The sequence below is a fragment of the Simochromis diagramma genome, unplaced genomic scaffold, assembly GCF_900408965.1.
Source record: "Simochromis diagramma unplaced genomic scaffold, fSimDia1.1 OVJJ01000344.1, whole genome shotgun sequence".
NCBI classification, from domain to species: domain Eukaryota; kingdom Metazoa; phylum Chordata; class Actinopteri; order Cichliformes; family Cichlidae; genus Simochromis; species Simochromis diagramma.
The window spans coordinates 8054601-8080795 of NW_024387375.1; the positions used below are offsets into that span (position 1 = coordinate 8054601).

The window sequence follows — 26195 nt, forward strand, 5'->3', positions numbered from 1 at the left end:
TGTTAAATATCTTTCATTAGGAGCTCTTATGTTAAGACTGCTGCATGCTGTCCTAAGTTTAAAAGAAAGTTAAAGTGCAGGCGTCACTTAACATTCAGTCAATGCAGCCGCCTTGGGTCATGTGACACGAAGCTCGGAGCAGACAAATTAAGACGTAGTCGCAGATGTTTCAGATGCACTAATGGTGATCGATTCCTTCAGCAAGGCAGAGCCAAGGAAAAATGTGTTTTTATGAAATACCAGAAATAATCACGCAGATTTCTGGGAGGAATTTCCCTGTAGTAAACATATTAATTCTGTAGATTTCCTCCATCATTTCGCTACTCCTTTTAGTGGTCGCCACAGCGGCTCATCTGCCTCTATCTCACCCTATGCCTAAAATCCTCTGTCACACCAACCCTCTGTGTGTACTCCGTCGCTACATCCATTTAGTTTCTCTGTGGTTTTCCTCTTTTCTTCCTGCTCAGCAGCTCCATATTCAACATCCATTGTTTAATATTTTCCTAATTAAACTAAACTGGATATAAACAGTCCAGGACTGTCACTTAGTTTCGCGAGTGGAGATTATTAACTTTAAAAGTGGGCTTATTTTTAAATGACTGTTTAGTTTTTTTTGATTAACAGGACACAAACGCTGTCGCTGCTTTTCTTACTGATGATCTTATGTAACGTTTCCTTCTCTTTCTCTTGTCTCTACTCATCTCACATCCTTCATGGAGATAACCTTGTTTGTGAGAAGCAGGAGAACAAACAGCCACTCGCTGAGGAGTCCTCCTGCTGTTTAAGCACTCAAAGCTTCACAAGTGAGCCTCTGTGCCTCTGATCACTATTACTTTATCTTGTTTTTTTTTTAATTTCATAATTAATTAAGAAAATAAAAAATAATCTGAGATTGAAAAGTTGATTTTTGAGTGGGTTCTGACCAAGATAGAAAACAGCTCAGGCAGAACAGTGCATATAAACACATGCACACAATGGTTTACACATAGAAGTAAATTAAATGCATAAATAATGAAGTGTACTGACGTGAGGATTAAAAATGTCTTAACTAAAGCCAAAATAAGCACTGTAGGTCAAACAGGGTCAATGATGGTCACGTATAACAGATGTGACTACCAGATGTGACTTCCTCCAAATGTACTATAATTCATTCTCAGCAGTCTGAAAACCAGCTTTTCAAACTGTTGTATAAACAGAGGTTTTTTTTAGTGTGTTTTAGGGTTTTTTTTTGTTCCACACTTTGTTATCCCCTTTTCCCAACCACACTGCCTACATTACCCTGAATGCAACTCAGACACCGATGTATATTCACAGATTCGGGTGCGCTATCATGAAAAAGTACAGACATGAAAACTACAATTCATCCAGTGCCCACTTGAGGCTGGCTGCAAGTGAGTCAATTCAAACAGACTCCCGTGGTCAGTTTTTACATCGATTTGTAATGTTTGTGTATTCTGAAGACAGATAATGCGGTCTGCTGTTAGGAACAGGGCACCCTGAGATCTCTGCCCCATTTTTAGAAGTGAAAGTGAGGTACTTGGTAGTTCATCCACCTTCACTGTTTATGGATGCAGCATGCTAACCATCTTTGCTGTGATTGTGTCCGTGCTGTAAGACTTTTTCCCAGTCTGTTGTAGCATACTCTTCAGACATTATACAAATGTGCTGGGCCACCGAAAGATTATATATACAGCAGCTGCTTGGCCATGGGAAACACATGCAATGAAACTCCCGGCACGCAGACCATTGGTGAGGTGCATTGTACCCTTCATGTACTGTGTAACGTTATGCACTCTGCCACTTCATGATGGAGTTCCTAAAAGCTTACACTTTGCAGTAATACCAGTTAGAGTTGGTCGCTCCATCTAGGATGGAAGGAGTTTCACAAAATGACTTGCAGAGGTGACATCCTTTTAAGCAGTGCTTAATTTAAGGAGCTCTTTAGAACAAACAGTTCTTTCACAAATTTTTGTAAAGGCAGACCCCATGGCTACGTGCTTCATTTTATACACCTGTGGCCGATAGCTGCCCACACACAGGTAGAAACTGTGTTTAATATGGGGACTGGCAGACAAAGACAAAAACTTACTAATTCACCCATTCTTAGTATTTGAAATAAAGTTTGAGGGTCAATATAGCAGAAGGTCATTGGAGATATCCTGGAAAACCTAAAGTAATGGCAGGCATGGAGGTCCTGGTGGTTATGTCTTTCTTATAATGTCAGTCTGTGGATAATGCAGAGTCACCTGTCTTCGAACAGAGATGAGGAGCAGTTGAAAAGGTCACATTCTTCTAATACCACATTGTTTTTCCTTCATTTAAATTTTGATCAGTAAATTACTCAGATGATATCACCACATGTGTAGACATAAATTCTTTAAAAAGAGAATTTTAAAGGTTGAAGAATCTTCGGGGTTATACAGAAACAAATACTAATACAGAGCTGGTGCTGCTGCCTAAATCTGTTGGCCGAACGGTGTAGCTGTCATCAGTTGGATCGGCTTACATTCAAACACACTCGCAGTGCCTCCACTGGTCACAGGTGGCACAGTGCAGCTGTATCTCATCTACAGTGCAAAAAATTTGCATGGAGACCTCTTCTTGGTCATTGTTAACGGGCATCACATGTAATCAAAAAGCCACATTTCACTGATAGTAGCTTTTAATAGTTGCACTGACTCAGCTTTATTGTCTATTGATTTTGACCGGCTGTAAAGGTAGTAAATGTCCAGCTGCGTTTTCGAGTCTTGCCTCTTTTCGTCAGTTCATCCGAGCTGGTCAGTGGGTTGGCTTGAAACTCAGCTCTGAGTGGGTCATTAATGATTTCCTCCTGGCCAGATATCTGAATGGGAAATCTGAGGAGGGCATCCTGGCGTAGGGTTGAGTCCACAATGGTTTGTGGTATCTATATGCAGGGTGAGCACAGATAGGGCGTTACATCTGACTGAGAAGGGCTGCTGCAGGCTTCTGTGCATGCTTTTTCCACCCTGACTTTTAAAGTAAAAGCACTTTTACTTGTGTTATCTGCTGTCAAGAGCCTCGTGTAGCTGATTCAGACGTGAGCTCTGTGTCAGCTCCATCACACTTGTGTGAGGTGTCAGATATCAGCTTGTAGCTTTCAGCCCTTCTGCTCCTCCACCATGCAGTGATGCTACACACACCAGAACTGTTGAATTAACAGGAGAGAAGCTGTGTGTGTGATGGAAGTCTGTAAAAAGAGAGTTTTCCCCCTCGAGAGCACAAATGGATAGAAATTAGAACAGGATCTTCAGAGAGAAACGGATTTCCATGGTAAATGAAGGTTGAACATTGGTGGGAAAGTGAGGAGTGGGACAGGGACTTTCTGGAGCTTAAATCCTAACCCAAAAAAGAAGTTTTCCTCTGAAAACAGCAGGAGCTAGGCTTCATGGGAAAGCTAGGCTTCATGGGAAATCGCAGTCAAGCTCTCAGTATGAACTGTTTTTTTTTTTTCTTTCCATTTACATCAAAGCTGAACTGCAAAACAAAGACTCTTCAACATTAATGCATCCACAATATTTATTCATCTATACTGATCTGAAACTTCCATTATGTTGATTTATTCAAACATGTTGGTTGTAATTTGTTACTCAGAGATTTGTGTTACAGGCTTTCTTTCTTAAATATGATCCACATGTTTGACTTTACGTCTGATGCCCATCCTGAAGCTAGCCTTCTCATTTATCTGGGCCTGTGGCCCCCTTGATCACCGTAAACAGACTGGCCATGACCTTTGACCTCACTTGCTGTACTTTCACGTTTTTCTGGCCTTTTTCAGCTTTATTTGATAGATACAGTGAAGAAAGGACAGGAAAGCAGGGGCAGATAAAGTCAAAGGGCTGCGGATCGGAGTCACATGTTGGGCCGGTCGCTTTCTTCCGTATGGCGTGTGGTCGCCTGATTAACGCACTGAGCTAAACCAGCACCCAATAAACAGTACTTTGATGAATAATAAAAACATTTATGGCGTTTTTAATGGCTTGTAGTTAATTTCTTGCTGCCCCGGCACTGAATAACCTTCACTAACGTTTCTCATTTTATCTTGTGGTGAGTTCACTAGTCCGACTAAAACATGCTGAACGTCTCAGTGCTTCATGATTTTTAATTATTCATTTATTCATTATATCTTAAAAGGACCATAACGAGTCAGAAGGCAGCGAGAGTCCCTTTGTAAATTCCATTGATTTGAAAACCTTAAATTTAGGAATTAAACAACTCCATGGAAAAATTGTGTGGATCAGGATCACTATGAAAGGAGTGCACCTCAAACTGCTATGGCCTCTCTGATTTAGGGGATAGGATGGTTTCTGCTCTTCGTCTGACACGGCCATGTGTTTGTCTTGTAGTCTGATTCACCAGCTTACAGTAAAGCTAAATAATGACTTTTCTAATTTAGAATAAAAAATAAAACTGCTATAAAATGAGTTCATTAAATCAGATAAAGCTGAACTGAAAATCAATATTTATTTTTCCCTCTGAACACTCGACTGCTGCTGCATTTTCTCTCCAGTGTGCTGCAGCCCCTTGCTGCTCGCAATAAAACCATTTCTGCTTGACAATCACTACCCCAACCGTCGCCCCAAAGGCTTCTGCTTATTTAGCACTTTAGATAAAATCCGCTTCATTCATCCACCACATCTACACATGTGCACGTCTGATCACCTGCAGTGGGGTTTTTTTCCTGATGCTGATAGTGCACAAATGCTTATGTGTTTCCACACTGTGTTATCAACAAACATGGAGCTTTTTATGATGGTTTAAGGAAGGATGAGTATACTTTAAGTCTGCTGCTCTGCCTGCACTGTGGGACTCACACATTTACGTCTCCATCTGTCCTGTACGCTTACTCACATCTGCAGGACAAACATTACAGCCCTCGATGAATTTTAAAAAGTGCTTGAGATCGTTTATTGGTGGCAGCGCTCTGCGATACTCATTGTGTCAGTGACAGAAAGCATGAAGAGGCTGCAGTGACTCAGCTGCTTTCACCTGCAGATGAACTCTGCCTGGTAACAGAAGCTCCAGAATGTGACGGAGACTCGACGTCAAGTAGTGGCAGGCTGAAAGGACAGAAAACTACCTCAGGAAAACAAAGTCGTTTTAAATAAAGGTTTGTTAAAGATTAAACAAGGATTTGACTAACAGAAAATACTGTACATCCTTTCATATACAGGGCTTTGCAGAAATCTTGAACGGTCCCTCATTTTTTAATGTTTTTGCTTGCAAGTTAGACTTTCTTGTAATTTTTTTAAAGTGGTCTTGAGCAGTAGTTCTGCAGGCTTTCCAAAGGTCTTTCAGAGTTTTTCCATTGGAATTTGTCTGCTTTTTCACTCATGTAAGTCCTGTCCTTGTACCTGAGCATTTTTAGAGGAATTTCCTTTTTGTTAAGCAACTTAACACTGATCATTCAAGCTTATAAAAGGCACCTCACTCAAGAATTAAGCAGTGTTGTGTCCACACATAAAAGGATACAACTTGGCAAAGAAGCTATTTTAAACTGTATCTTTAGACACGTTGATACTGGCAGCCTGTGACAAAAACACAAGTTTGTTTCCATTCTTTTCTATTGAATCCAGTCATCTTGACCATGTCTCCAGGCCTAAAAGCATTTAGTTGCTGCCATGTGACTGGGTGACTAAACATTTGTGTTAATGTCTTGATACATGATCAATCATCTGGGTAAGGAAATCCCAGAAAGCTGATTCTGTTCATCTAGACGTTGCGTTCTCAGTGGGAGTACAAAACCAGTTGTACCTAATAAAGTGAGTGCTGAGTGTATACTCACACAGAAATCTGATAAGGAATAAGACACAGGAAACGAGACAGGGCTGAACACAATCAATGAAGTGAAGACACAGAGGAAGCAAAAATGAAACAGGCCATCACAGAGAGCAAACTACAAAGTAAGACAAAGGATGCTAATCCTAGCCCAACCCGCTATAACAAGAAAACGTGTAATAGACACGCCGGTCCCCTGTGTCCATTATACGCGAATGCAGAATTTGCAGTAAGCTACAGTAACAGCAGTGGGAGCTATTTTATTTCACGCCAACATGAAAATAATCACAAGTGGGTGTTTGAACAGACATTATTAACACATTTACACTTATACACATATTAGCCCCCTAGCTTAATCGTTTCCGGCCCTAGAATTTACTTAAACCGTTTTTTGCTCTCTACAGACTTTGTATCTACCCCCTGCTGGTAATGCAGTTTTTGCTTAGCCTCAGTACAAAGTATGGGAAGGAAACACCCAGGGATAAAGGGGGGAGGGCAATGACAACAATCTTAAAATACTAGACACCTGAGGCCTGTAACTATGAAGCAATATTTAATGAAGTTACCCAGGTAACTAGAATTAATCCTGGGTTTTGATCATGTTAATGTGGGTTGTTTCTCACTGTGGTATTTTGCCATGGTAACTCATGCTGCTGTAGAGCATTTCTGGAAGATCCCTGAGACTTTGGTGCATGGTGAGTAGGGAGAGTTTACATTTTTTTAGTACTATTCAAAGTTTTTGTGTTTCCCCTGAATCTTCTTATATGTAACCATTTCATTTTTGAAATTAATTTTTTGAAAGCAATAATATGATGATCCCAAAACAGAGCAGCTATCAGTACTTATTGATCCCATATCAACTTCACACATAGTCGAAGCCTTTGTTTGATTTTTTTTACTTACACCACCCAGGCTGCGGTTTAAAGAATAAAAACTGAAATTGTCTTTTAAACCCTAATTTAAAGAAACACTTGATGATAATCCATCGGATTATCCCATGTGTTAATGATAGAGTTGTTGGACTGACAGTCAGCATTTTTGCCCGCTATCTTTCCTGGCTTCAGATAAGCTAAACTGTCTTAATGTAGCCTCTTTTTGACAGCCTCATTGGACAAAGCACTTAAAGTGCACACATGTTCATTCAGTGCTTTAAATATATGGTGCTCTTTCTTTCATGTTGCTGCTTTCGGTCAACCTGTTTAACCTATTAATATTGGAATAATAGTTTCATTTTCCTTTGTGAAATCAGCTGCTCTGCTGGCATCACCCCCGCTTCCATGTGAACATGCAGGGGAAACCCTGGGTTAACATACAGAGCAGATAACCGATTACTGGATTGCTAATCTTAGGGTGAGTGACTCCAGATAACAGAAATAGACCCCAGGTATGCTGAACTCACAGACCTCAGAAAACACAATGACAACTAACCCCCAGAAAAATCTCATTAAAATACTAATACTATAAAATATTGAGGAGATTAGAGCAGTAATCCTAATCCTAAATAACAAAACAGAAAACTTAAACAGAAACTTGAATAATTCTCTAAGTGTTCAAAACCACAACAAATCACACAAAAGCTCTTTTACTGGAATCAATAAAAAACTGAGAAAATGAAACCAAACAGAAAACACTTCCCAAAATAACACTAAAACTCCAAAAATCCCAAACATGCACAATAATTCTGTCAAACAAATGAAATGTGTGGAAAAATATAGCAGCAGAAAAGTAAAACTTGAAGCGCGAGTGTTGCGAAGTTCTTTTGTAAGTAAATTACTTCACTAAATCTTTAACATGTAAGCTTATTAGCTGCCTCTAAAGTGCTGATGGAGCTCTAACTTATGGGGGCTTCTTTACGCTGCTGAATATACAGTATATACTTTTTTAAAACTATTTTACTATTTTTATATTTTTTCCTCAAAATTTGGGGTTATGTCAAAATTCTGACTTACTCAGAGGTTTGAATCAAAATTATTATTAGACATAATAAAGAAATATGACTTATGGATGTGGTGGGGGGTCTGTGGCAGACACAAGCTTCATTCATCAGGGCTTCCACAATGAGGGGCTGACCAGTGAGCAAGCGGTAACTAAACTTTCAAAATAAGAGCATGGCGATTGTTTCCTTGAAAACAGATGAATAAAAAAATGCTAACCTGCTTCTGTTTCCTGCAGGAACAGTAATTTGTTAACATGATTATGTGCTGAAGGTAATTTGATGTGTGGACTAACTGTGACTGATTCTATTTCTGAACTATCTCAAAAACATGTTGATTGGCTGATATCAGCTTATCACTAAAGACTCTGCTGTCTGACTGGTTTGAATGTGGTTACTGTGGAAGCTTGTCTCCACCGCTCAGCCAGCGTAAGTCAAAACTTTAGGTTATTATCTCATATTTGGAGTTAGTTACCTCAAACATTTGGACTCCAAACTTCTGGGAAAATATCTCCAAATAAAGAAATAAAATTGAAATTTTAAGTTACTAAATGAAAATTTTGAGACGATGACCTGAAATTTTGAATTGGGTGGCATTTTTTTCCCTCCTTTTTCTGGGTTAGAAACTAGCTTCAACGGGTTGCTGATTTCTCTGTGAGTAAGGTTACACCTTGCTCAGGAGCTGCTTCCTCTCTTCACCTCACCCCATCCTTCATAAAACGAAGCTCTCTGGTGCTCCTGTGAAGAGGTTGGTAAATCTAATAGTTTGAGAGGCCGTGGAAGGGTTTAATAGATGATGGATAAGAGGAAAATTTGATTTGCTCCGCCACAGCCTTTAAATGTATTGACGAGTGCAGGAAATTTGCCTCATGAAGTTTAAACAGAAGAAATGAGCTGCTGCGAGGAAGGCAGGGCCGCTGTGGGCAAAGCCTCTGCTGTCACAGGGTCGAGTCTCCCAGAGGACGAGAGCAGGAAGTGGCTGATAAAGAAGTGTGACCCTCTCTGTACACAGCTGCACTCAGAGAGGAAGCAGAGGAAGGGAGAGACACTGACGCTTGTGACAGCGAGGCCGTGAAGCTGGGCGAGCTTAGTGAGTCAAACATCAGAGCTGCTGACATGAGTCTGTCTTCGGACTGTCTAAACAACGCCTTTGCTCCCTCGGGTGACATGTCAGCAAAGAAGCAACGCAGCAGGCAGCCCAGAGTGTGAGTGCACCCATCAGTCTATGTTTATAGATGATAACAATGATGTTTGAGCTGCTGAGAGCAAAACAGAACTTTAGCTTGGACGTAAGTCGTGCTCCGAGCTTATTCGAAAACTCTTGTTTAGTCCAAAGTACTAAACAAGTGTAGAACTTTTTGTGGACTTTTTGTTCTGGCTGTCTTTTTGTTGGTCTTATTTGATAGTGTTGCAGTTTTCAAAACTTTATTTAACCCTATTTACCTTGACAAACCATTATTTTCCAAGCTGATGAAGTGTTTAAAGTATAAAATATATAAAAACTGTTTAAAGGAGGATGTTTCTGTTGGACTAACTGTTCAAAAGTGTACGCGACCATCGTCAAAACTCAACATCTTCATTTTCGCATTATAAATCATTTAAAAAATAATTAAATGATTAGACTAATTAACAGGAACAGATTAATGAAAAATGTATTTGCTTAATTCTGTCAAAAAAGTTGGACTAAGAATTGAGTTTATGGCTAAATTTGTCCTAAAAAGTGACTTGTAACTAGTGATTATTTTCACTATGGATTTATTTACTGGTAATATATTAGTGACTTATTAATATTCTCATCTTTATATATATTTTTTTCTTGGTGCAGCTCAAAACCCAATTAATTATTAGACAAAAAAAGGCAGTAAACTAACCCCAAAGAGAAAGTGTGGTGGTTGGTTAGGAGTGTCTTTCACTTTCTCTGTGCTGGCATGAAAAGCAGCACTAAGTGTATTCTGATATGCATGAACTATGTTCCTTGTATATATTCTGACCAACAGTCTTTAGGAATGCACTTGAGGGTGATGCAGTAACTGAAATTAACTCATTTCTCTTAAATGATCTCTCACTTCTCCAAAGTGCCGGCACACGTCAGTCCTCGGTGTCGTTCACACTTCCGTCTCTCTGGATGCAAAAGCCCCTGAACTTCCTGACTTCCCTCTTTTAAAAGTGCCACCATGAATCAAACGCTGCTGTCCCACATGTGACTGACACCGCGGGCTCAATGTCGTTGTGTTTTTTTTATCGGATAGACGTGCTTACGTCACCACCCTCGAGCAAAGTCGTGTGTTTTTTGTGAGTCACGTACTAGATGAGAATGCACTTTCTGGGCTTAGCTCATTTATTTATTTTTTGGCTGTTTGTGTCTTAGAAGATAATGTAAGCATTATCCAGAACAACCAGGCACTCTGAGGGGACACTCAGTCCTCTCATTAACAACAGAGATGACGGTGGGATACGTCTGAGCCCTAAAACGCTGGTCAAACTGGGAAAATAAAGTCAGTTTCGATGGTTGTGTATTTAATTTTATGATTAGTTTTTCTCTGTGAAAGAATTAACTATTATACTTACTCCGATGCTCTGTTCTGTTAAGTCTGTTTTCATATTTTTTTCACCGTGTTTGCTTCTCTAACAAAGACGTTTGGTGATGCAACTTATTTTTTGTCAAGTTTTTCTTCCAATATTTACTCAAATTGTATTGACTTCCTCTTTTGAGGAAATAGAAAGTCATTACTTGTTTCCTCTTTTACGAACTTGAGACTATCACAGGAAGTTCTTAGGTGTTAATGTGGTAGTTCTGCAGGATATTGGACAACATTTAACATTTCCTGTGTTGTTTAATGGCCGCAATTGTAGCTTTTGAAAATCTAGAAAAACATCATATGAGTCTCCTTCCTCTGCCTGCACCTCGTCAAATTCATATCTGGAGTTCATGCCGGCTGATAATATTTGCAGCGGGGAGGAAAAAGTCGTCCTGTGTGACGGGTGTATTTTTATTAATCGCCTTTTTCCCAGCTCTAACCTTTGGCACTCGCTCCTGTGCTTTAATCACACTTTAAAAATTCAATTTTGTTCTGTTTGGAGGAGATGGAGTCCAGACTTAAACCCTGAATGGGATTAAAAAAGATGAAGAATATTAAAGTCCACATTTTGTCACTGTTGAAAGAGTCCTGCCAGTTTCATATCTGACCTTCATCATTTTACAGGGACAAAAAATAAGCTAAGCTAAGCTCACAAGAATAAAGATGTTCTAGTTTTGCAGCATGATTGTGTTGAGAACAGCCCATTAATAGTTCAGCATGTAGATTAGTTTGAAAGCCAAAAAACTTCACACCCTACACTTCAAATATTTTAGCAGTTGTTAACAGGAGTGTAAAAAACAATAGGGCCCAAACTAAAGTTTATCTAAATGTCCGGGCAGTAGCATCATTGTTTTGTTTTTTCCTCCTAACAAAAATCATTTTCTTTCAACTTTCAACTCTCACCCGGCTGTCCACACCCACCTGTGATGCCTTACCCACACTACCGTCTGTTGGGGGGAAAATAAAACTGCCATGTGACGCAGTAGAGGACTCTGTGACACCAAACCAGAAACAACGACACGATTAATGAGTCCAGAAACAGAACTATAAAATCCACACACATCCATGATTCACTAATTTTTTTCTTTTTTGTATCATTTTATTTTTATGAAACAAACAAAAACACAACTGTAACAATAAAGTCACATACATCATAGACAAAGACGAGACAAACAAGTAAATCCTTTTAAATGAAGTGTGCATGTGCTGGTAACTGTATGTTTACTCTGCTTGAGTCTCATAATGTATGATTAGAAGGGGGAGCCAAGAAGGACACACTTCAGGTTCAGTAAAGTGGAGCAGCATCAGTAACTGGGTTGATTCTGTCTCAGTTTATCAAGTTTAAAATATTCCAGGGGAAAGATACACCTTCTATAAGGAATTATGCAAAATTTCAGGTCCCTATTGTCCTAATATAGCTTTCTAAATTATACATTGAGTTGGTTTATCATTATTATTATTATTATTAATATTAATATAGTTATATGTTCTTTGAAGTTGTCTAAATCAGGTGAATTGCTTCACAGACAGTTTGAAACCAGAAAAACACATTTAACTTCAGTGTGATACTTTCCTGGTATGACACCATGTACCAAATCTAAATCTGCTTATGTTTAAGGCTGGTTAAACGAGAGAGAATGTCATCACTATGTGCTTTTGTTTATGAGAAGCTGTAAACAAAACATTAGTCGCCTACCTGCAAATTTGTGGTTTCTGCAGGCCTCCAAATCTGCAAACATTCAAATATGTTCCATGCAACAAGCCTGAGAGTCCACATTCACAGAGCCATGGTACCAGATATTTGCCCTAAAAGATTAGCAGTGGAGAACTAGCTAATGTAGTTTTCTACATGTGCAAAGTCCTCCAAATTTTAAAGTGGCATCTCAGTTAAACCCATGCTAGAAAAATGCATTTTGAGAACAAAATTGATAAGAATTTTGCATAAATCCTATTAAAAGTCTTTGTTTTGTTTTTTAGTGGTCCATGTAGTTGTTGATAATTCAGCAAAAATAGTCTGGTGTGTGACTCACCTGTCCAACCACATAACCTCATACTTTGAGCTCATAGCATTGGTTCTCATGATTAATGCTAACAGTAAGTGTCCGGATAAAGCTTTTTCAGTGAGGTACTGTTATAACCACTGAACAATTCACTGGTTTCATTTCATGTGTTAGTGTTTAAGCTTGGAGTTGGTCTGTAAAAGAAACCTGCTACTGAATGAGACCTACTAAACAGCTCTCCCAAAGCCCCCAGATACCTTTTATCATCTTCCTCGATGGAACAAGTGAGACGGCCAGCGAGCCGACTGCACTGACAATCGGTCAGTCTACATGGCTTAGCAGTCACAAAGGAAACTGCTGCCATGCACTCCATTCACTCACAGTCTGCCAGAGCTCCTGTTTACCAGCTGAATAGACCGCCGGGCCTGGAATAAAGAGTCTCTCCCACGGGCTGAAACACTTGCTCAGCAGAGTTGAGCCTCAGGAGGATGTCATTATATTTACTGTTTAAAATGCACAGCCCGATCTCCTTGGCTGGTTCTCAATTCCTTAAGAGTAGCAGAAAACATGAGGGGTCAGCGTGAGTGTGGATGCTGCTGAGTCTGCCAAGGTCAGGGGAGCGGGGTGAAGCCTGATTGGCTGCGCTGATTTCCGGGTACCACCCAATAGAGTGAGACTGAGGGTGAGCAGAAGGTGATGAGGTAATGCCTGGTTTTTTATGAGAGAGGGTGACATCATTGTTGTGGCATTTTGTGTTGCCGTGGAGAAGGAGGAAGGGGGAACCAGGCAGGGGGAGGGTGATGAAGAGGGGGCGCGTGGGAATGGGCCTGATGAATGTGTCTGTGCTGTGTGTTAATGTGTAAAGGCTGACTGAATCAAAGAGTCCAGCTCAGACAGAAAAAAGTCCTCATAGTCAGAGTTTTAACGCACATGATCCTTTTATGTCACTGACATGTTGGACATCCTCCTTTCCTTCCTGGGAAAATATCAGGAGTGGAAATTTGGCTCCAGACCAGCAGTCTAATCTATTTATGTCTCCTTTGAGGGGCGTCCCCCAGACAGTCGTTTCCTCAGCTTGACTTTCCCCCCTGTGTGTGCATGTATGTGTGTGTGAGACCACCCCTCCGTCTCAGTGCTCCTTTCTCTTTTGCCTGAGGTTGATTTGAGCCTGTCCTCCACACACAGTAACAACAGCTGAGTGCTCACTCTGGGGTTTTTGCACAGTAGGCAAATTTGTTTCTATCACCGTCAAATATCATACACGTTTGATGTCCGTTGTCTAATTCTTCTAGATTTTTCTGGGCAGACCTGTTTATTGGCTTATTGATCATAGGTACTCTCAGCATTTCATCTGTCTTTGCAGATAGAAGGAAGATGGATGTCCTGAGCTTGACTCGGATGATGGAAGATTTAATAATTGATGAAGAGATGCTTGTGTGTGCTGGCACGCGCGTGCGTGTTTGGGAGGTGCAGCAGTCCCATACACACATACTGTTTCCTTTTGAGCCCTCCCGTTTCCTGTAGCCACCTCAGCCTTCACCTCATTTAATGACCTGTGGTTATATGTACACACCCACACACAAAGACACATCACAAAATGCTGACCAGGACCGGGTGGGCGGCGGTGTTTGTGTGGGAGACTTGTTTGCTTTTACTTCACTGCGAGGCGTTCGAGTCATCAGAGAATAAAATCTAAGACATGTTTTCACGTACTAGCAAGTTAGCTCAAACTGAGGCGATAGTACTTGCATATATTTAGAATATGTAATATGGGAATTTATTGGTGTATATTTTAGTCAAGAAAAAATACAGGCAACATATCCAAAACTGTGCCGTTCCAGCTTCACAAATGCAGCCCTTTCTTTCTTATCTCACGTTGTATTCAGTGATGCTGAGCTGAGCAGACTGGTTCAGTATGTCAGGCTAGTCTATGGGCAGTTAAATGGCATTTTATAAACTTATTTAAATTAAGCCTTTAAAAAAATCTTGAGGTTACTTACTACTTTAAACCTGATGTCTACTTTGATTACATGTGGGAGAAAATAATTGTAATCTTGCTTCCTTTTGTATTTGCTACAGTGCAGATTTATATTTACGAGCACAAAGCTCTGCATGTCAGTTCAGCCTCGCCATGACAGCTGAAATAATGTGGACATTTATCCCCAATAAATTATTCATTGTCTGTCTGCGCGTCTGCTGTGTATTCCTGATTGACGCAAACCTGTAGAAGTGCAGGAAATTCTTCTCGCTGTTGAATTATCCTGTCTTTTTGAGATTAATTTCTTCCTTTAGTATGAAAAGTGTTAAAATTTTCCAGAGCCCAAGTGAATGTGTTTAAGTGTCCTGCTAAGCAGTCCAGAACCCAAAGATACTCCTTTTTTAAATTTTGCTGTGAGATGAACAATGTATTCTCACAACCTGCAAACACTAAATATTTTTTCAATAGTGCACTTTCCTTGACAAGCAACTTAAACAACAGATCAATCTAAATATTTGTGGATCAATTTCCCTGCAAATTGGCTAATTGACAACAAAACTAATTAAAATAAACTAATTTAACTAATTTACTAACTAATCATTGCAAATCTGATAAAAAGGACTGTTCAAAAACTCCCAATATAGACACAGACTTAATTTAATCCAACGCTGGGTAGATTCACTTCACCGCACAAGAAAAAAATCCAAAAATCCAATGATTGGTCTGTTTTTAGTTTAATCACTGCTAATTAAAAAAGCAACTTTAATTCGTTTATCCTTTGAAATTTCATGTGACATTGATATTTTCATTTTAATATAACGGAAAATATGATGATTAATGAAGTTTGATCAACTTAATTATTCTAATTTTACTTCAAAGCCACATAAATAAATACAATGTGGTCTGTTTACATGTTGAAATGTACTGTGTGTTATTTCAGATGAGATGTGTTCGGTCACATCTGTGTCGTCTTGTCTCATTTATTGTGTTTACATTTCCAATTGAGTCTGTCAGAAGATACATGTCTCTCCATTCATTCATTCATTCATTCATTCATACCAGCTGGACAAGCTAATCACTTTAGGTATCGACCCGGGTCAGGCTGTCACTGTGACGAACAGATGAAGAGTCATTCACAAACATATTACATCATAGAGCTGTCCAATGAGATCATCTGATCCATCACTGATAGCGTTTCAGCACATTTAGCAGCATGTTAGTCCTACATGCACATTTATGGATATGTCGTGTATCAGAATGGAAACATTTTATATAAATGCACTGATTCAAGCTTCTTCTTTTTATCTAGCCAATTTGGCCATTATAATGAAAAATGCAAAAGAAAGAGTCTTCTCAAATCCAATGTTGTAGTTTTGTTTTCTTGGATATTTCATAATAACCATAAAACATATTTGCAGTGTGCATCAGAAAGAACAGAATGAACTGAAATAACCTCAGAAGTTTGATTTTGGAGTTTCGCACATTTTGTCAACAACTTCATTCCTTTTTTTTTTCTTGTTTAACCAAACCAGCCCATTTTTCTATTAATATAGCTCAATACTGCAATCGTAAACAATGTTTCCACACAGTTATAAGAGATATTTGTCAATCCAGTGAAGATTCATGTTTGTTGAGCTTGACTAAAACCTTAAAAAACTTACAAAATACAGAATTCAAAAAACTAATTTATTCTAGCATTTCAATATTAAGACTATTCTCTGACCAGAAAGAAGTGGTCAGGGTTAACCTGTCATAGACCTGGACACAGCTTACAGATCTTAAAAAAATGAGACTTAAGCCTGCATTCTTCATAATGGGCAGCAGGGGGCGAGTCATCTATCTGTCTGCCCATATTCACTCACTGGCCACATTAGGTACACCTTGCTAGTACTGATCTAGACTCCTTTTTTCCTTCAGAGCTTCCTTAATTATTAATGCCAACAAGGTGTTGGAAACATTCTCCTGAGATTTTTGTCTGTACTGACAAATCTGCAGCACAAATGTGCTCTATTGGATTGAGATCTGATGACTGTGGAGGTCATTTGAGTACAGTGGCCTCATTGTCATGTTCAAGAAATAAGTTTGAGATGATTTGAGCTTTAAGACATGGCGTGTTATCATGCTGGAAGCAGCCATCAGAAGATCCTTGCACTGTGATCATAGAGTCTGGACATGGTAGGCTGTAGCATTTAAATGATGCTCATTTGGTACCAAGAGACCCAAAGTGTGCCAAGAATATATCCCCCACATCGTCACACTGTCACCACCATCCTGAATCATTTATACAAGTCAGGATGGATCCATGGTTTCATGCTGTTTACACCAAATGCTGACCTTACCATCTGAATGTAGCAGCAGAAACCGAGACTCATCAGACCAGGCAAAGCTTTCAATCTGTACTGGCTGCTATTCTGCTGCTATAGTCTATGTTGTGTAAAACTTAAAGATAGAAGATTTTCTCTGAGCACAAATGCCTCAACAGACACTGAGTAACACGTGATGGCACTTGGATAGAGAGCAGATGTTTGTGGAGGAAGGTGAGGTGAGAGGCAGGGTAAAAAAAACTGCCTCCTTTTGACCTGGAAAAGGAATGTATTCCTCTTTCAGATACTTTCAGCTAATTCCACCAGGGATCTGAGCAGGAGAGGGGGAACAGTTGCAGATTTACTCACTCCCCTCCTTTAATCTCAGCTCTTCTGTCATTGGTTGTTTCCTCCCCTCTGAGATCCAGCTGGCATTCATGGTGTCTAAAATCTGCTCTGCCCCCTCTCACTGGTCTGTGGGAGTTAGTTATGTCTGTGCAGCCTGCGTGTGCATTTCTTTACCCCTGCCCCTTTTCTAGTGTCTGTCAGGTCATTGTAACTTAGATTAAGTGAACCATCAGCACTGCTTGTATTACAGTAAAATATATATTGTTTTATTTTAATTTTTCCCCTACAGTGAGGAGTTGTCAGAGCTCAGCAGGGTATGAGAAACTGTTAAGCTCTCTACTAGTTAGATTTTTGGAGCATCATAGCAGAACGGGCAGAGGCTCTAACTGAGTCTTTCACACTGATAATCCTCTTACACGTCAATGCCACCACACACCCAAACACAATCACACAAAAACACCAAAAGAGAGCCAACAAATACACATTAACACACTATTTTTTTTTATTGTGGTGGGGCTTTTTTCCCCCTCCATGGGAGTCTTGGGTTGTAATTCAGCTTTGCTGCATGTCTGCTTTACCTCAGAGATAAGATTTTTGTGCTGAAGGCAGAAATTTTGCAATCTCCTCCTGGGAGGCACTAATGTATTCACTCATATCTTTAATACGCTGCTACTCCTCAGGACTACATGGAGACAAATTTCAGAAAGTAGCAGACCCACTGAGCTTTACAATGACTCCTAGAATTGCATGCGTCCCACCCAGGTATGACTTTGCCTCAGCAGGACCTCTCAGGATGTGTACGTGTGAAGTGATAGACAGTTATTGAGGGGCAGAGAGCCAAGACAGCCGAGTAGCTCCTGGCTCGACACTGCGGACGTCTTCCGAAAGCCTTGACCCACTTCAAAGTCTCCTCCTCCCCCCTGCTCACCCAGACGTGCTGCATACTGAAGCAGCTCTGCAACAATCTGCTGAGCTGCAGTGAAGCTCTGCATGCGGACACTGGGGAGACTGAGTGTGTCTGTCTAATAAATAAATTGCATGTGTGTCAGTATGTGCTGCAAGGTCATGTGTTTGTACACAGTGTGTGGCTCACACAAGGTGAAAGACCTCGGGCAAAGTCACAGAAAGTTGCTGCTTCTGCTGAATATATTAATGAGTCTCTCAGTTTTTACTCTAGCAAACACAGACAGCAAAGTGAGTAAGAATCCTTAAAGTGCAGCAAAGAGAAAAAAAGGGAGGGGATGCAGAGGCTGCACCACATTTCAGCCCTCTGCAGAAAATCCTAGGAGCTTTAATTTTTTGGGAGGGGGATAAATGATCAAAACAATTTCCTTTTTTTATTGTGTTTTGCAAACTAGAATTCAAACCCCTAGATAGTTCATTTAAAAAAGAAATTAACAAGTCTGCACAAATAAGAAAAGACAACCAGGAAATTGGAGACATCCTTTTCCCCAACCACCGCTCAATCCACATGTCCACCACACAAGTCCTGCAGTACTTCCTGCAGCTGTTGTGTAGCTCTTTTGCATGGCATAAGGTCCAGCAACAAAGTGCTCACCCAGCCTTAGTAACCCTGTCCCAGTCAGAGTAAGTAGTCCTTGTTTCTTCCTTCTTTCGTAGTAGTTGCTCTTACTCTGACCCCTCACCTAGAATCAACTTGTATTATTCTGGCTCAGGGATAAAGTCAATTATGCTCCAGCTTCTGAATCCATAATATGTTTAGAGCAAGCAGCCCTTGTTTTAAGCTGCCCTGAGCAGAGATGAGCCCAGACGGCCAGCTGATGGGAGGCAAGCTCCACTGGGAAGGACCAGAGATGCTCACTTAGTCATGGATGCTAGACGCACTGATTTAGACAGATTACAAACAAGCACTCACAGTCTGTAAGCACGTCAGCAGTGTACTACCTCACCAATGCATTATCACATGCATGGGGGATTAGCACACATTTTGATTTATGGACACATGCAGAGCTATTGTGCCTACAACTTTCACAAGATCATGCAGTGTGGAGAAAAAAAGCAATTGTTTTCTGATCGGCTGGAAAATCAGGAGGACTCAACCTGTTTTTTTATGGACATTTCTTTCCCAGTTGTGTGTTCAACAAAAGTCTGACCCATAAGAGATTAACACACTATTCCCATAGAATTACTTTTCTTATCTGCCATCAGTTACCAGGAAAACACCTGGACTTATTTTGAATGTCACACTCACATGTGTATCAGTCTCTACTATCTGCATTGTAGGTGAACTTGGAAGTTGTGTGTCTCGTATCTGTCTCATTGTCTATCAACATACGAACAGCCTTTTGTCTGTTGCCGTCTCAGCTGCCTTCTGTCTGTCATCATCTGATGTCTATCAGGGTGACTGACTGGTTTTGCGATTAAACTCTGGTGATATACTAGCTCTAGAGATATGGATCTTTTTTGGGCTCACTATCAGACCGTCTTCTTAGTAACTGGTGTAGACTCAGGCTCAGAAACCATACCACAACACTGGCTTATTTTCAGACACTCAAATGGGAGCAGCCTGATGACGGAGTGTTTTTTTTGTGTGTATATCTGTGTGTGAGTGTGTTTGTGTGTGTTTTAAATTCATGTTAATAAAATAAATACATTTAAAGTTATGTAGGGTAATGAAAATTTGCATGTTGTCTGGTTGTCTGAAGCATGTATTCTTGTGAAATCTGTATATACAGTGATGGTTCCTTTCCAGGTGTACAAGCTGCATGTTGCACAGGGACTAAAACACCCTTGCACCATCAGAGACACAAGCTTTTCAACTGAGTGCTGATAACAAGCTGGATGGTCCTGCTTCTGGATCACGTTCTTTTTTGCATCATAGAACTTTAATCTGCAATTGCTGATTGTACGGTGAAATGTACTCACAGACAATGACTTCTGGAAATGTTCCTGAGTCCATCCAGTGATTTCCATGCCACTTGAGTATCCCAAGATCCGTCATGTTTCCAGTATTGGTTTTTGGCCTTGCACCATGCACTGGGGATTTCTCGATTACTCTGAATCTGTTGATGATATTATGTACTGTAGATGATGAGATATTTGTTCTTTGCAATTTTACATTGAGGAACATTATTTTGGAATTGCTCCACAATTTGTAGACTCAATTTTTTTGCAAATTGGTGAACAACTGCCCATATTTATTTATGAGAAACTCTGTCTCTCAAAGGTGCTCTTTTTATATCCAATAATGTTACCAATCTGTTGCCAGGTAACCTAATTGATTGCGAAGTGTCCCTCCAGCAGTTTCTTCTTAGTCCACACCGCTTACTTTTTCACCCTTTTGTTACCCCATCACAGCTTATTTTTAACACGTTACTGCCATCAAATTCAAAATGAGCTGTTTTTTCTCTCCCTAAAATGGTAAAATGTCTCAGTTTAAAAAAAAAAAAATGTTTTCTATAATCTGTTGTGAATAAAATGTGTTTATAAAATTTGCATTCCTTTTTGTTGACATTTTACACAGCGTCCAAACTTTGTTGATATTGGGGTTGTGAATTAATCAAAATACGATAAAGATAGCATAAGATACACTTTATTTATCCTATTTATGGATTTCTAGGTTTATGCTAGCTTACTAGGCTAACTTAGCCTAGCTTACTAGGCTACGTCGGTTGACGTAGTGTTTGCTCTGTTTATCATTCATGTTTTCTATTTGCTGTGACTCTGTTTTGTTTTTCCAGTCATAAGCTGTGGGTTAATGTATTATCATTTGCCTATTGCGTGGTGTGTGACGGGGCCACGAAGGAACTTGTTATCGCTATGAAAACTATAATTTGGAGCTCTGCAAGGCGTCATTAGGAGGGTTAAAGTATGGTTTACAGAGAGCAGTACAATATTATGTTCTGTCAGCACAATAACAAGTCAATCTGCCGTGCACCACTTAACTTTCCTGGAGGTCTGACCTGCAGGTTGACTGAACTACTCAGGGTGCTGAAAATAACAGCTGATGAATCTGTTTATAATATTGATCAGCAGTAAATGATTTTACATGTAATTTTTAATTCATCTGTTTTGTCTGCCCATTTTAAATATGAAAGCAAGGTTAGTTTATTTTATTTCTTTTTTTTTATTAGAATATCATAAATTGGAAAAACTTTTGGTTTGGTTTGTTGCAATTCAAATATTTCATTCTGGTTGTTGTATGTTTTTAATTTCTGTGTTGTCAAAAAGTTTAATTTACTTTTCCTCTTTTACGACTGCAAAGGGACTTGATCATCTTCATTATGTTTGGATTATTCATGTTTAAGGGAGCAGTGGTATTACTTTGTCTTTAATCTTCTGTTAAATTAATTGTTCTTGTGTCTGTTTCTGTCTCCTCTCCTGTTAGGTGTTGTGAGTGCAGCGCCTCGCTGTCCCACTGGTATTATGAAAAAGATGGCCGGCTCTTCTGCAAGAAGGACTACTGGGCCAAATTTGGGGAGCTGTGCCATGGCTGCAACGACCCGATCACCACTGGCCTCATTATGGTAAGAGGATCTGCCACTTAACTCATCACTTAGCACCCCCACGGTTCTTGGTTTGCCGATAAACCTTGAGTTCAGGCCGTGACAGACCCATACACACATCTGAGTCTGTACGTTTACAGCCTCACTGGCTGCTGTGTGCCAACAAGCGTAGATTTTAATAGGACATGTGCCAGACCTATAACTGACCCTGATGCCTTTGGCAGCTTAGAGAGATCTTCTTACAGACCTCCAGTGAAAGTCCGAGCTCTTGTTGTGACACAGGAGAGGTTTGAGTGCACAATAGATGTGGCCACAGTGCTGGAAAGCAGATAAACTTGGCTTCTGCTGATAAGTGCTGCTGCATTATAGAAAAGACAAGATACCAGCACCAAAAGAGACTTGTGTCTATTTGTTGATTAGTGATGGAATCACACACATTCAAAGCCTGGAGAGACCGATTAATATTGTATGTTGGTGTAATAAAATATGTTGTCTTTATATATCTGAGGGCCCAGTTTCCCTGCCAGTGCAATGCCAGCAGTAGCAGAAATGCAAATGGATGGCGGGTTTTTTTTCTGATGTTGTTTTGTGCCTGTTTGCAAATCTCCTGGCGTGTTAACTCGTCGTTGCTGAGGTGGTTGGAGAGATGCAGCCAAGATGATATTTGGATGGTTCACACTGTAATTTCAGCTGCAAAAAACAGTCTTCCTATGCTGCTAAGATCACCTCTTAGCACAAACATTAGGCCATTTCCAAGAGATTCCCTTACAAAGCAAGTTCAACACACCAAGGCTATGTTTTCTGTATCTGAATCTATATTTCTTACTTGACTATTATTCCTGGCTACAATCAACATCCCAACTAGCAGAGATATTCCAGGAGTGATTATGTGATTTTTCCATAGAATGATTGTCACCCTGAGGTGGTTTTGTATATGTTGTTCTCTTATCTCTTATCTTGCTCCTGAGCAGAATAGGCCTGCAACAAGTTCCCATGGCAGTGTAGCCCTGTGAGAAGTGAACCGGCTTTGTGATACCAAATACTCACCGTTAACACTGATGTTACCTGGATAAGCCCAAATATAGCTACTTATCTGATCTTTTGTTCTTGTTATTTTAGAAAAGTGAAAGAGCAGTTGCTGCATGCCTGACCTTAAATGTCTTATTGAAGTAACAAACTTGTAAATTTACATAGAAATGTGGTCAGTGTGTACAGTTTGTTCATGAAGCAAAGCTCATTCATTATTAAAGTAAACAGCAGTTTTGGTTTTTGGTATCTCGTGTTCACGATACCCATTAGAGCAAACGTTATTGTTGCAGGTGTTGCAACCAACAACTTTTACTTCGAAAGTGAACATTTGTGCCACACTGTTCACACCTGTTAGCAGTGAAGAGTCTGTGTCTTCCATGCAAGCTATGAGCGACCAGGGCTACCTGCTTGCGACCAAAACAGGGAGGTTTTTGCTGCAGCTGTCTAGAGGTGCAACATTTTACCATAGTAAAATGTGGTAGTCGCAGTAAGATTTGTCTAGTGGCTCTTTGAAGTAATAGTGTGCAGTTATTGCCACCCACACGCTGGTGGTCCTTTGATGGGGGGAAGCTGAGTTCATTCTTTGCATATCGAGTATCTGGTTTTCCACATTTTCCTCCTGGTCAGAAGCAGAAGCTAGGAGAATGCAATGTTTGGGTTCATGTGTGTATTTTATCATTCCTCTGCCTCCAGACAGCTTGCCCTTTGCTGTGCAATCTCAGTAATGATACAGAGGAGACTGTAAAGTGAATTAGGTGGAGTGATTGCTACCTCTTTCTCCTTCTCTTTCTTGTTTATTGCTTCTCTTACAGTGCAGAGTCACTGATTGACTGTCTCTGCAGCTGCACTTTAGCAAATTTAAGATTGGTGAGCCAGTAAGGCTTCAAGATGGCCAGTCCAATTGTATCACTGTGCACACATGCAGACCAAGGTCAGCTCCCTACATCTGTGCCACATCCCATAAAGAAGGAGAAGCCTACTCCCATCCTGCACAGTCACTCTGACGCCTATGCAGATTAGTAGGAAAGCACAATCCTATTTTTAAAAATCACTGAGGCCACTGCACCTTAAAAAGCTGCTGTCACAGTCGGTGAAACCATTTTGAGCTCCATCATGCAGTGATGAGTCAGAGTCTGCAGACAAACATGGAAGAGCTGTTTTTGTGTTTCACAGGATTTCATCTCTCCTGCTACAGTAATGTCCACAAGCAACGCCTAGATTTAGTGTTTTTTCTTTGTGTGTTTACTATGTGCAGTTTATTGACATACAACAATAACACAGCATCATCAGTGCTTCATTCATGATGCATCCATAAAAATGCTTGTCCGTAAATCAAATCACAAAGCTATGGATTGTATGAAATGCCCTCATGCTCTTGCTTTTAAATGTTTGGGGTGTATCAGATCATTTCAGTAATTTTCCCAAACTAACAGTGCAACAAGAGTGCCAGCTTTGTGCAGCAACTTAGTGTGTGGAGATAAGAAGGTAGGCAAAAGCTCACTTTCACACTTTCCAGAGACAGTTATTGCTTGAGTAAACAATATGAATGCCTTTGAGACAAAGGTGCAAAAGTCTGAAAGTTTTTCCATTCACAGATTAGAGAAGCTTGGAGGAGTTAATAAGCTATTTGCATCAAGCTGGTATATCAGAACGCTTGTGTCCTGTACATTTTAGTTCGTTTTCACATCTCAACTATCTAATACAAGCAAAATTTGACACTTTTTTTTTTTAATTCACGATTACACTGACAGTGTCAAAGTAGAAAATGAATTAGAACTAGGGGTGCACTAATTGACCAGGCAGGGATTGGAATTGACTGGTCATCCTCACACATGTCCAGTTGCGAGCTGGTCTGTTTCATGCATGTGGAACAAATGCACAACAGTGTAGATAGGCAAATAGTCATGTGCACAGTCACACACAACATGATAGAATTAAAGTAAACTGCAGGGGAAACACCATGAAAGCAATTGTGACAACAAATCACATCAGACTCTTAATTCACCTTCACCCAGCTGAACATGGACATTTAAGGAGGCTAACAAATTCTTAACATGCCTGTAATATAATTCTAAGTACCTGACATTTGTTTTGTTAAATATGTTGTATGAGCTTCTGTTTGGTAAAGAAAAAGATCTCTTTGAATTTGGGGGTTCAGCAACTCATTTTCAGTTAATTATTTACACCTGCTTCCAGAGTAAAGCACTATATTTTTAGCTGTCTATAGAAGATCCTGTAACTCACTGCAGCTTGGGGGGATTATAAAGAAATTGTGAAGTTTAATAATGTCTTTTATAATGAAAATTCAATTTTGCATTGAAGAAAGTTGACTTTTACTTGCACATGCTGTCATTTTTAGAGAGGAAGTCAGAATCTAAAAAAAATGGTATCTGTGGGTCACACTTGGAGAAAATCCAAAAATGGGATAGCCCAAAAAATCGCAGTTGATCCTTCTCTAATCAAAACAGGACAAAAACACAAAGTCTGTGCAGTTAAGTGATTAAATTATTTCTTCAGTGTAATAAAACATCGATTCCAGATGTTACACGGTTACTCTTCAGAAAGACTGAGTTTGACTGGTTCTTTTTTCCTTTAGGCACTTTAGGACTTTCTTGTAGTGGCTCCACAGTGCAGTAGTTTACACCTTTGCAGATCCTTGGTTTGATCCTGGGAGAAGACAGATCCCTTGAGGAATGTGTAAGAAAGTGCATCCTGCCAAATCAAATATGCGGAACTCCTTCCTATGTTGATCCCTTGTAAATAAGGGGAGCAGCTTTTCTTTTAGGACTTTCTTGTACATGTCAGGGTAATATTTTTTATGGTTAAAAATCCCAGAAGAAGAGTCTCTCGGTGGAGACAAGTGGAGATTATTTTGGCTACTACAGTTTCCAGGATCAAGAATGAAATATTAAGCTTGAAATGCTTTGGTGGTTTCAGTCTCCCTTTGAATTTCCTGATTGCTCCGTGTGTCTCTGTTATTGTTTTGGACCGTAACCACTGCTACCCTGTGGATGGGGCTATTAAACCAAATAAATCTAACAGTATGTCTTAGGCTGTTATATTTTATTGAAGGGGCTGTTGGTGTGTAAACAAGTGTGTGTCTACAACCTCTGCTGCTCTCAGCACCTTAAGCTGGAAGTTGACAGAAGTTAATTCAGGTAGAGAATAACTCTTAGTTATTTACTACCTACCTGTACTTGCACTGATTTATGCAATGAACAGATGGAATTGAATTCCCTCTTCTCTCATCACTCTTTCCCTCCATTACTCCTCCTCCTGACAAATGAATCTGCAGTAATCCCAGCTGTGCCCCCATTCAGTTTAGAGTCAGTCAGCCTTTCTGCAAACAAATCAGGGCCAAGATCCATCCAATGGAAACTGTGCCAGACATCGACCCGAGCCTGGTAATTATCCAAAGGTTGAGAGTGGATTGTTTTGACTGTTTCTCACTCTTACTTTGTTATCTTTGCCACAGCGCTTTGCTGTCAGTTGGCCCTGCATGCCAGCAGGAACTTTTGTTGTTGTTGACTGTGATGGCTGTGGTGCAGTCTGAGCTCTGATTCTGGACAAAGTGCAAATACAAAGTGCTGTAAATAGAAAAAATGAATAACACTTTTGGAATACTGAGTTTTTTTCTAAGTTGGGTTTACTTTACCCAAGTCTAAATTACATTCTTGTTTATTGCATGGCTTAAAAAAGCAGCAGTTCACAGATTTCTGTTAGACTCTACCTTAACTCTTTGAACTTGTCACAGTTCATTTTT

The 26195-nt window shown here is 40.0% G+C and overlaps 1 protein-coding gene across 2 annotated transcripts in view; it reads left to right on the top strand.

Annotated features, from left to right (window-relative positions):
* limk1a (LIM domain kinase 1a) overlaps positions 1 to 26195 on the top strand; it is a 54077-nt gene that overhangs the window by 7184 nt on the left and 20698 nt on the right. The window contains exons 1-2 of one of the 2 annotated variants that reach the window (XM_040009036.1): positions 3881 to 8934; positions 21286 to 21424. In XM_040009036.1, coding sequence (XP_039864970.1) covers positions 8846 to 8934; positions 21286 to 21424 — 228 coding nt within the window. In that variant the 5' untranslated portion in view covers positions 3881 to 8845. Of the gene's footprint in view, positions 1 to 3880; positions 8935 to 21285; positions 21425 to 26195 lie in introns of those variants that run through there. The other variant, XM_040009035.1, reaches the window with a different exon arrangement.